This window comes from Aegilops tauschii, chromosome 3, assembly GCF_002575655.3.
Source record: "Aegilops tauschii subsp. strangulata cultivar AL8/78 chromosome 3, Aet v6.0, whole genome shotgun sequence".
In the NCBI taxonomy this organism is placed as follows: Eukaryota; Viridiplantae; Streptophyta; class Magnoliopsida; order Poales; family Poaceae; genus Aegilops; species Aegilops tauschii.
In genome coordinates, this window is record NC_053037.3 from 223,267,141 (window position 1) to 223,278,649 (window position 11,509).

Here is an 11,509-nt window from a genome sequence, read left to right on the forward strand (position 1 = left end):
TCAACCTATTTTTGTTAAATACTAGGAGGAAAACTAAGAAGGGGAAAATCCTTAGTTTTGGATTTGGAGCTACAGGGACAGAGCAATGGGTTTTCAAACAAGGATTTAATTGCTCAAATTTGAATTTAAATTTAAACAGTACAGAAAAGTTGGTTGGGCACGTATGAAGGTTACACCATTAAATAGGTGAGATTTTTACAAGAATTTAGGAACTGGAATTATTGCATCTGGATTAATATCTAATCCTGTGGAATTTTTGGAAAAGGGACAGAAAAATAAAAAGAGAAAGGGCACTGTGCTTCTGGGCCAGAACAGCCGTAGCGCAGCAGGCCCAGAGGGGGAGGAGGCCCAGGCGAGCCAGCGCGCGCGCCAGGTTTTCAAACCTGATGGGCGGGGCCTGAGCGTCAGGGACAGAGAGAGGGGCAAGGGAGAGGTGAGGATGACAGGTGGGGCCCGCCTGTCATCTTCAACCCTGCGATAGAGGGGCCGGCGAGCTCACCGGCGACGCTACAAGGCACGGCAGGTCGAGCGGGTGGCACCGTTGGACACCGGGGGATGTCGCCATTCGGGTGGTGGTGGAGGTGGTCACCAGAGCAACCTGGTTTGCGGCGACGAGGTCACGTGGCGCAGGTGCTTCAGGCATCAGTGGTTCCGGCCGTTCCCGGCTGCAAAAAGAGCGGGAAAGAGAGGGGAAAGGGTCAGTGGTGTCGCGCAGTTCTAGATCAAGAGAGAACGGGGGCGGAGAAGGCCTGTAGCGCGCGAACACCGACGAGCCGAGGCGGCGGAGCTCGAGCTCGATCTCAAGCTCGGGAAGCTCTGGAGACAAATGGGTGGTGCGGGAGGTTGATTAGGATTGTGGGGGAGCGGCAGGGAGTGAGAGAGAGGCTCGGGGTCGCCTTATATAGGCTGGCCGAGGTCCACCGTAGGCGCGGCCTACGTGCATCCGCGGGATCGGCTCGGGTGGCCGTTAGAGAGGTAATGGAGGGCTCGCGGGTGTTCGTGGGGGTGGTCTAGGGTGCCAGTGAGAGAGAGGTGGAGCGGGACGAGCTGCGGGCGGGCCACAGGAGCGGCGTGAGCATTGGCCGAGCGGGGTGGCGCTCTGGCGCAAGCTGCAGGAGAGAGAGGAGGGCGCAGGAGCAAGTGTGCGGCCTACTGCCGTGGAGCAAACTTCGAGGGGCATCGACTGGCGCGCGGTGGAGGCTCGAGGTGGTCGGGGGACGCGGCATCAACGGTCGGGTGCTCTGCCAGGCGCTCCAGAGCATGACTTTGGCCGTCATCCGCGGTTTTCCCGCGTCCTTGCGCGTCCACTTGTGTCTGGCAGCTGAAGGGGGCATGGGCAAAAGCTGGGGAGAGCCTTGGATGCTCTGGAAAGCTGAGGGGTGAGAAGGAGGCTGCGAGAGAGGGAGGAATCCATTGTCCAGAGAACAAAAATGGGGTTCTCCCCCCTTCATCATTGCTTTCTCGGGCAGAAAATCATACAGGTGCTAGAGGGGAACTAGGAGGGGCTGTGGTAAAACTTTGAGCCCATGGAGATTAGTGGAAGGGGTCAGAATGGTGTTTTTGGAAATGTGGCAGAAGGTGTTTGTTGGTGGTTTGGGCAAGAAAATGAATTACACTTGCCATGAGACTTAATAGGATGGAGTGGCATATAGAAATAGGGCGTTCCACCAAATTTGAGTTCATTTGGGTAAAGTTGTCAATGCAACTTTTGTAAACCCTAGAAATCAACAGAAATGGATTTGCTTAGATCTAACTAAGATAATTTCTTCTCCTTGATGCACCACTTGGTGCAGTGTCTTTATTTGGGTATTTGAGTGTTCCCACAAAGTTTGAGAGAATAAGAAGAAAGTTGACAATGTAAAGTTGTTCAAACTTGAATCTGGACAAAGAGGATTTTGGGGCACTTATGTGATCCAAAACTATTTGGATTGAGTTGCAACTCTGCAAGGTCATCATCTTATGCATATGTGACTTGCTAGAATTTTCTTGGAATTTTTGGAGAATATTTCCTTTGTAAATATTTCGAAAGCTTGAAATATCCAGAAAGGGTTTTTGAGGGGTTTGACCAATACTTTGAACATGACCATGTGTTGAAACTCTTATATATGGACAATATATGTCCTGTGAGTTTTCCTGAATTTTCTCAAATATTTTTGAAACAGTTAAATAATTTTAACCTATTAAAAATCATTTCCGGCCTTAAGAAAAAGCCTTTAAATAAAATAGCAAAATATCTTTTAAAATTATATTTTTGTGGTTTATGGGAGTCCTATGCCTAATAGGTTTCAAATATACTCTTTGAAATATTTTTCATACCCCAAATCAAGTGCTTGTAGTGCAAACCTCAATTCAGGGATTTTTAGAAAACGAAATTTAGAAAATACCATTTGGCCAAATTATTTTTGTAAGAAAATACCATATAGCACTATACACATGGCATGATCATTGGGAAGAAGTTTGGGGCAAGGAGATGAAGTATTGAAGGTGGAGGTGTGTTGACTTTAATGAGCACTTGAAAATCACACAGAGAAAACCAACTCAAAAAATAAAAGCCAAATGATGCAAAAGTTTTTGTTGGTCCAAATTTTCATGCTTTATTAATGCAAGTGACTTGTTACAAAACACTGGGTGTGACAGACATACCCCCCTTACAAGAATCTCTTCCCCGAGATCCCTAAACTAGGCCTTAAAAGAGATCGGGAAACTCGGATCTAAGGTAGTCTTCACGTTCCCAGGTTGCTTCTGCTTCAGTGTGGTTGCTCCACTAGACCTTGAAGTACTTGATGGTGCGGCTTCGCGTACATCGTTCTGCTTCATCCAAAATGCAGATGGGCCTCTCGCGGTAGGTCAAATCAGGCTGTAGGTCAATGGCTTGGTGGTCGACATCCTTGTAGAGATCAGGCTTGTGTGGAACTTGGAGACACTTCCGGAGTTGTGACACGTGGAACACGTTGTGCACGTCGGTTAGTTCAGGTGGCAGCTCCAACTGGTAAGCCACTTCTCCTTGTCGTGCGGTGATCTTAAAGGGGCTGACAAATCTTGGTGCGAGCTTTCCCTTGATGTGGAAACGCTTGGTTCCATTAAGAGGAGTTACTCGCAGGTACACATGGTCTTCGACTTGGAAGTTCACTTGTCGGCGACGAGTGTCGGCATAGCTCTTCTGTCTTTTCTTGGCGATCTTCAGTCGCTCTCTGACTAGCTGAACTTGCTCTTCCGCTTCACGGAGAACGTCTGGTCCAAACACTAGCCCTTCTCCGGTTTCCGACCAATTGAGGGGTGTGCGACACTTGCGTCCGTACAACACCTCAAATGGTGCCATCTGAAGGCTTGACTGATAACTGTTGTTGTAGGAGAACTCGGCAAAAGGGAGGCAATCTTCCCATTTAGCTCCATATGCTAAGACACAGGCTCGGAGCATATCTTCGAGTATCTGATTCACTCGTTCTGTCTAACCTCCCGTCTGTGGGTGGAAGGCAGTGCTGAAGGACAACTTTTTCCCATAGCCTCTTGGAACTTCTTCCAGAACCTTGAGGTAAACTGGGTTCCTCGATCTGACACAATCTCCATATATAGGGACACCATGAAGGCTTCCGATTCGGTTGAAGTAAAGAGTTGCCAGCTGGTTGCCATCATAGGTAGTTTTGATTGGAATGAAATGGGCTACCTTGGTCAAATGGTCGACTATGACCCAGATGGAGTCATGTCCCTTGTTTGACCTAGGGAGTCCAGTGATGAAATCCATTCCGACTTTATCCCATTTCCACTCGGGAACCTTGAGTGCTTGTAGCAATCCAGCAGGTCGTTGATATTCAGCCTTGACCCTTTGGCAAACATCACACTTAGCAACATAGGTGGCAATCTCTCTCTTCATCCCGTGCCACCAGAATCTTTCCTTCAAGTCTTGATACATCTTGGTTCCTCCGGGATGGATGGAATACAGGGTGTCATGAGCTTCTTGCAAGATCAAGTTCTTGAGCTAGTCTTGTTGGGTACGCAAATGCGATTCCCAAAGCACACAACTCCTTGCTTATCCTCAGAAAAACCTGGGGCTTTGCCTGCCTTGATCTTCCTCTTGATGCCTTCGATGCTCTCGTGTCCCCTCTGAGCTTCCATAACATCATCCATCAAGGTAGGCTTGACTTCGAGGTTGGCCAAGAATCCTGGTGCAACCAGTTCCAACCCGAAGCTTTCAAGTTCTTCATACAAGGCGGGTAGCCTTTCCTTAATCATAACGTTCAAGGAACAAGCCTTTCTGCTTAAGGCATCTGCTACCACATTAGCCTTCCCAGGGTGGTATTGAACACTAAGGTCATAATCCTTCATCAATTCTAGCCATCTTCTCTACCTCATGTTCAGTTCCTTTTGAGTGAAAATATACTTTAGGCTTTTGTGTTCCGTGTATATCTCCCACCGCTTTCCTAGGAGGTAATGTCGCCATGTCTTCAGGGCATGAACCACTGCTGCTAACTCAAGATCATGAGTAGCATAGTTCTCTTCATGAAGCAGTAGTTGCCTTGAAAGGTAAGCTATGACTCTGCCTTCTTTCATCAGAACACTTCCCAGTCCAGTTCGCGAGGCATCACAATATATCACAAATTCCTTGTGAATATCAGGTGTAGCCAGAACTGGGGCAGTGGTCAATCTCTTATTCAGCTCTTGGAAGCTCTATTCGCACTTCGGCGTCCACTCAAACTTCTTGTCCTTCTTCAAGAGCTAGGTAATGGGTCGGGCAATGCTTGAGAATCCTTCAACGAACTTGCGGTACTATCCCGTGAGTCTGAGGAAGCTTCTGACTTCCTTCACATTGCTCGGGGTTTGCCATTCAGTCGCGGCTTGAATTTTGGTGGGATCCACTGACAATCCTTCGGCAGTCAATTTGTGACCCAAGAACCCAACATCATGCAGCCAAAATTCGCACTTGGTGAACTTGGCATACAGTTGGTGCTCTCGAAGCTTGTCTAGGACCATTCTCAAGTGTTGCTCGTGCTCTTCTTCCGTCTTCGAGCAGACAAGAATGTCATCAATGAAGAGGACAAAAACTTGTCCAAATATTCCATTGAGATCTTATTCATGAGATACATGAACTAAGCTGGGGCATTGGTCAATCCAAAGGACATGACCGTGCACTCATACAGGCCATATCTGGTTACAAATGTCATCTTCGAAATATCTTGGGGTCTGATTTTCAGCTGGTAGTACCCAGATCTGAGGTCGATCTTGGAGAACACCTTGGCCCCATTGAGTTGATCAAACAGATCTTCAATCTTGGGAAGTGGATACTTGTTCTTGACTGTAACCTCATTGAGGGAGCGATAGTCAACGCACAAGCGGATGGTACCGTCCTTCTTTGCCACAAATAGAACAGGTGACCCCCAAGGTGAGGCACTAGGACGGATGAATCCTTTCCTCAATTGCTCGGCCAGTTGCTTCTTTAATTCTGCTAACTCCTCCGATCCCATTCTATAAGGCTTCTTATAGATGGGTCCTGCTCCGGGCATGAGCTCAATAATGAACTCAATTTCACGGTCAGGAGGCATTCCCGGTAGCTCGTCAGGAAAGACATCAGGGTACTCGCATACTACTGGCACTTGCTCCAATCCAACATCAAACAGACAATTGACTTGGGCGTCTCGAGCAGAGGAGGGGTTGGAAGCAAACTTAACTTCAACTCCTTGGTCATTGGTCACTCTGACAGTCCGGTTGGCACAATCTAACAAGACTTGGTGCTTGATGAGCCAATCCATTCCTAAGATCACATCCAAGCCTTGTGATCTTAAGATCATAAGGTCTGCAAGGAAATCTACCCCATTAATGATGATTCCGACTCCTTTACAACCTATCTTGGCTCTCATCTCTGCTCCGGGGGTTTGTACCACCATGGGGTTATTCAGGGGTGTAGGGGTCATGCCACTTTTAAATGCAAACTTTTGGGTGACAAATGAATGTGTGGCTCCAGAATCAATCAAGACAGTTGCGGGTGCTGAATTGACAAGGAACGTACCCAGAACGACGTCCGGGTCTTCCTGAGCTTCTTCTGCAGTGACATGATTCACACGTCCCTTGCCATTGTTGGGCGGGTTGTGGGAAGCTTGGTTCCTTAGTGGCAGTCCGCGGCCTTGTCCTGGGTTCTGCGCATTGGGGCGCGGAGCATCGGGCTTCCTATTGGGGCACACCCTTGAGATGTGTCCGGACTGACCACATCCGAAGCAAGTGACTTGGTTCGAGTTGTTGGTCTTGTTGCCACCACTGTTGTTGGGGTTGTTGAAGGATGGCCTGGGGTTGGCGTACTGCTGAGGCTGATAGTTGGTGCGAGGTGCAGGGGCTCTTGGCTGCTGATAGGTTGGCTTGACCGGGGCTGGCTGCCATGGGCGAGGCTTCTGGTTGTTGGAGCTACCCTTGCTGATCATCTTGCGCTTATGGGTGTCATCCAAAGCACGTCGCTTGTCTTCAAGCATGAGTGCCTTGTTCACCACATCAGGAAAGGTTGGGCAGTCAGACACAACGAGGGAGTACTACAGAGTCTGGTTAAGGCCTTCCATGAAGCACTCTCTTTTGGCAACATCAGTGCTGACATCTTCAGGGGCATATCTTGACAGAACACTGAACTTCTGCATGTACTCCTTGACAATGCTACCTCCCTGCTTCAGGGCCAGGAACTCACGTTTCTTGATGGCCATAATTCCGGAAGGAATATGGGCCTTGCGGAATTCCGTCTTGAAGTCATTCCAAGTGATGTTTTGCCCAGCATGCATGACCTTGAATCCATCCCACCAAGCTCTGGCAGTTCCCCCAAGACAGTGGGCGGCATATGCCACCCTCTCACGGTCTACAGCCGACTAGTTCCAAAATAACCTCAATGGTGCGGTCCCAGTCGTCTGCATCCAGGGGTTCGGCAGTCTCGATGAAGGTGGGTGGTGCATGCTTCTTGAACTCTACCAACGTGGAACGTCCATTGCCATTCCCCGCCTGCTGGCGGTTGTTGGTGACAGCTTGAGCAATCATCAGGAGGGCTGCAGTGTTGGCTTGGTGTTCCTCTCGGAAGGCTTGGAGAAGCTGAGCCATGTCCATGTTCAGGGGAGGTGGTGGCGGTGGAGTCTGTCCTCGGGCTTGGTCCTGGTTGGCTCCTGCTTCGGCAGAACTTCCGGCTTCTTACTGCTGGGTAGAGGTACCAGTACGAGTTACAACAGGCATCCTGTTGGAGCGTTCAAGGTCTCTTAATTGGGATAAAATGATGGAAAACAGTGTAGATGGGCGCCTAGTAAGGGGGTGGGTGTGACACAATTTCAAATTAAGCAAGGGCTAGAAGGGCCAAACTCATGCATTAAAACCAAATGGGTGATGTAGTCGTTTACAAGTTCCCAAAGGGAAAGTACGACTTCCATCAAAACAAGTTGAAAGCAAACACATCGCAACATGGTTTCAGTCGAACCATTACATGGACTCGACTTCACATAAGGTTACGGACCTATCCTACCTTAATGGTTACGGACTGGCCTATCCTAGTCTTGAACGGTGTCTAAGTGGTGGAAAGCTCGGTCGCGTATTCCGGCTTCTCTGGGTCTTCCTCCTCATCTTCATCCGTCTCAGTTTCTTCGTCACTTGAGGGAGTGGGGGAGTGGAGGAGCTGAACACGGCGCTGCTTCGCCGGTGGCACCGTGAAGAGGTTGCGATAGTCCTTCGCCGTCATATGGCGTGGCTGAGATGATCCCTTGGCATGCGTAACCTGTGGGGGTCGCCCGCCTCGATAGGCAACAACGGGCTGTCCAGGGGGTGCGCCATCCTTCTTAATCCTGTCCGCCTTTTTCTGAGCTAGGCGGAGGAGTTCCTTCCGAAGCTCCATCAACTCCGAGGCCAAGTGTTGTGCCAGGCTGTGAGCACACAAGGTGAAAGAAGGTCTGGAAACGGAGGGGAAGTCCTTCGTCCATGGGTGGAGCTGGTGCGCTGCTCTCGTCATCACCCTCCTTATGATAAGGCAGGTAACGAGTGGTTGTCTCACTTTCCATCTTTGGCAGAAGACCCCGAAGGCGAGTCAGCGCCTTGAGTGCAGCAGTCTCAACGGCGAGGAGCAGGGTCGCCATCTGGGGTCCTTCAAAGAACCAGCTCGTCGGAGAGTCGTTCGCCCTCACGACTACCTCCACGTGATACTCCTTCTTGGTGTTGTTGATTAAGTGCTCGTGATAGGAGAAGGTGGGGGCTCGAGTGAACTAGCACCTCTTGAGGCTGTCCTCAAGAAGCACGGGAAATCCAGTGGTCAGAAAGTCCTCGGGTACGACGACCATCTACAAAAGTGGAAGGGGAAGGGTCAATAGAGGAAATATGACCCATGTTTGGGATATTTTTAGAAAAAGTAGGTATATAGGTAATTTCGTAGATAGTCTCACTCTAAGTAACGTCCATCCTAACTAAGGCTTCCTACAGTCAGGATGGCTCTGATACCAGCACTGTGGGGACCCCGACTCGTAAGTCGTGATCACCGAATGCACGTGTACAGTGATCCCAAAGATCAATGCTCACTAAACACACAAAATCTGAATAACAAGAGTCTTACATCCATACATATCGTCTTACACAAATTATGGCCGTTATGGTCAAGTCTTACACACATAAGGCCACAAGGGCTAAATACCAAATAAACTTAAGCAGCGGAAATCTTCGTTGCTAGGTAAAACCCATGCCATCTTCCTTAACCCTACAGGCATTCTGACTGGGAAACGTCCTAGTTCGCATGTTCATCTCCGAAGAATTCTTTTTTGAACTCCTGTTCTTCCATGCCTAGCCAATTAAATAACCAGTGGCAAGCCAATGAGTACTTTGAATGTACTCGCAAGCAACCCATGTTTTGGATCAAAGTAACAATGCAAGGTATATCAACAAGTAGGAAACATAACATCAAGCTAGTTGGGATGACTTATCATCTTGTAAAATTATGCATCAATGAACTCTAGCAACCTTTGAGAACAGGTTACAGATATCAAACGATTCTAGCTGCAATGACCGTACGATGTCCATCCAACGGCCGTCATGATTCTTCAACCTCTGGTCTTCTTGCTCCAGCCGCCCAAAGCAGCGCCGGTCGTGCCGCCTGCTCCTACCTCCCGTGGCCGGCAGTTCCGCCGCGGAGGCTTCACCGCTCCTACGACTCCCACCGCTGGCCAGGCCCTGCGGCGACGGCATCCTCACACCGCATCTGAACTAGTGAACCCTCGTACTCCTCTCCGCTTGGGCATCCACTGTCGCGTCTTCCCCGGCTCCGCGTCGTCCCCTTCCTAGGCCTTGCCGTCGTCCACCGCCCTAGTTCTCTCGGTGCGGCGTGATCAACGTGGTCAACGAACGACATCCATCGGGCGTGGACTGTATGTGGAGAGGCTGACAGCTGGGTCCACGGCCGCACACAAGGAAATGCCTCCTTATTACGCGCAAAATAATGATTCCGCCACCTGACATCTGGGACCCACCGGAAGGGCCTCTATATTTCTCGAAAAAATGTTCCCCCCGCTGACAGGTCAGACCCACCAGCTATATCTTCGCACGCAAGGAAGTGCCTCCTTATTACGCACAAAAAATGAATACTCCCCCTGCTAGCTGGGACCCAGCATAGTGGGAGGCTGACTTGTGGGCCTACTAAGTTCACGGGGACAAAGGCTTTGTCAACTTAGTCAATATGAATGATTCTAGCTCTAGTGACCATATGATGTCCATCCAATGGCCGTAGTGCTTCTTCAACCTCTGGTCTTCTTGCTCCAGTCGCCCAAAGCAGCGCCGGTCGTGCCGCCTGCTCCTGCCTCCCGTGGCTGGTTGTGCTGCCGCAGAGGCCTCACCGCCCTACCACTTCCACCGCTGGCCAGGCCCTGTGGCGACGGCACCCTCACACCGCAGCCAAACCAGTGAACCCTCGTACTCCTCTCCGCGTGGGCATCCATTCCCGCCTCTTCCCCAACTCCGTGTCGTCCCCTTCCTAGGCCTCGCCGTCGTCCACCGCCTTGGTGCTCTCGGTGCAGCGTGGTCAATGTGGTCAACGACCGACTTCCATCGGAAGAGTACTGTACGTGGAGAGGCTGACAGCTGGGTCCACGGCCGCAGCAAGGAAGTGCCTCCTTATTACGCGAAAAATAATTATTCGTCCACCTGACAGCAGGGACCCACTGGACGGGCCACCGTATTTCGCGAAAAAAACGTTCCCCCCTGACTGCGGGGACCCACCAGCTACATCTTCCCACGCAAGGAAGTGCCTGACAGTCGGGACCCACCCGGTCGAAGCGTATGTAGCATTGTCATTCTGGTCGCAAACGTGTACGTAAATACTGGTCAATGTAGAGCCGCGCACGTGTCGTAGTAGAGGCGCGCACGTTTCGTAGTAGAGGCGGGCACATAGCATGTACACGTACGTACAGCAGCCAGGGTGCAAGAAAGTACATACGGCCACGTACGTACATATGGGCGGGGTCTCAAACGCCTACTCGCGCATACGTACGGCAAGGGCTCGTGTACATGGCTGGGTCGAAACGGAGAAACTGCGTCGTCGTCGTGTTCATGGGTAGGCAACGGAATGCGTCGTGTTCATCGGGAGACAACGGAATGCATGTTGTTCATCAGGAGCCAATCGGCTTGGACAGAACAGCCGATGGAAACGAGGCCTGGCGTACCGCAGAACGGAGGAAACGGCCTTGTGTTCGACCGACCACGGTCGAAATGGGAACCTTTTCATCGGGAGGGGTCTGGCGTACCGCAAAAGAGAGGAAACAGACCTCCTACGGTCGAAACGGGGTCCTGTTGATTGGGAGGGGTGTGGCGTACCGCAAAACGGAGGAAACGGACTTGTGTTGGAGCGCTACAGTTGAAACTGGGGTCCTGTTCATCGGGAGGGGTGCGGCGTACCGCAAAATGGGACTCCACAGGATACTGTTCATCTCCACCATCGACTGCCTCCACAGGCTACTATTCATCCACTGTCGACCTCCTCCAGCCTCCACCTGTGACTGTTCATCCACGGGCTCCTGTGCATCCAGCCTCCACCGCGCGCTCCTCCACCGGCTACTGTTCAACCAGCCCTCCACTAGCTACTATTCATCCAGCCCTCCACGGGGTCCTGTTCATCCACCGGCTCGATGGATCGGGGTCCTGTTCATCCAGCGGCAACGGCCACTACTACCACGGGGTCCTATTCATCCAACCTCCCACCAGGAACTGTTCATCCATACCCCCCAACAATGCTCACTGTTCATCGAGAGGCAGCATCGATCGACTTCAGTTAGCAGCAGTAGCGAAGGAATCACTCGGGTTCAGTTAACAGCAAGGGATCGATCAATTGCTCGGGTTCAGTAACGCGTAGCCTGCAGTGCAATCGCTCGGTTTTAGTTAAAGCCCAACGCCTCGCTCGGGTTTAGTTATAGCACAACGCCTCGCATACACGCACATACGTACGAGAGAAACGCTCGCTCGGCCCCCGACCATCCACCGTAACCGGGAACTCCCCCGATATTTTCCTCGCCCTCGCTTCTACCACGGTTTT

The 11,509-nt window shown here is 50.8% G+C and overlaps 1 protein-coding gene across 1 annotated transcript; it reads right to left on the reverse strand.

Annotated features, from left to right (window-relative positions):
- Window positions 1–2,764: 2,764 nt before the first annotated feature.
- On the reverse strand, window positions 2,765–7,068 carry LOC141042852 (uncharacterized). Its single transcript, XM_073511753.1, has 5 exons — window positions 6,853–7,068; window positions 6,573–6,755; window positions 5,298–6,461; window positions 4,044–4,221; window positions 2,765–3,396 (listed from the first exon to the last, which is right to left on the reverse strand). Exons 1-5 carry the CDS (start codon window positions 7,066–7,068, stop codon window positions 2,765–2,767), a joined length of 2,373 nt encoding a protein of 790 aa, XP_073367854.1.
- Window positions 7,069–11,509: the final 4,441 nt, after the last annotated feature.

Bases quoted from the DNA above. Each gene is read 5' to 3' on its own strand.
- LOC141042852 (XM_073511753.1), bottom strand. From the start codon at position 7,068: ATGGACATGGCTCAGCTTCTCCAAGCCTTCCGAGAGGAACACCAAGCC. The intron at 6,462-6,572 runs GTCAGCACTGAT...GTGGTGAACAAG, and splicing joins CAAGATATGCCCCTGAAGAT to GCACTCATGCTTGAAGACAA. The intron at 3,397-4,043 runs GTTTTTCTGAGG...CCTGTGTCTTAG, and splicing joins CAAGGCAGGCAAAGCCCCAG to CATATGGAGCTAAATGGGAA.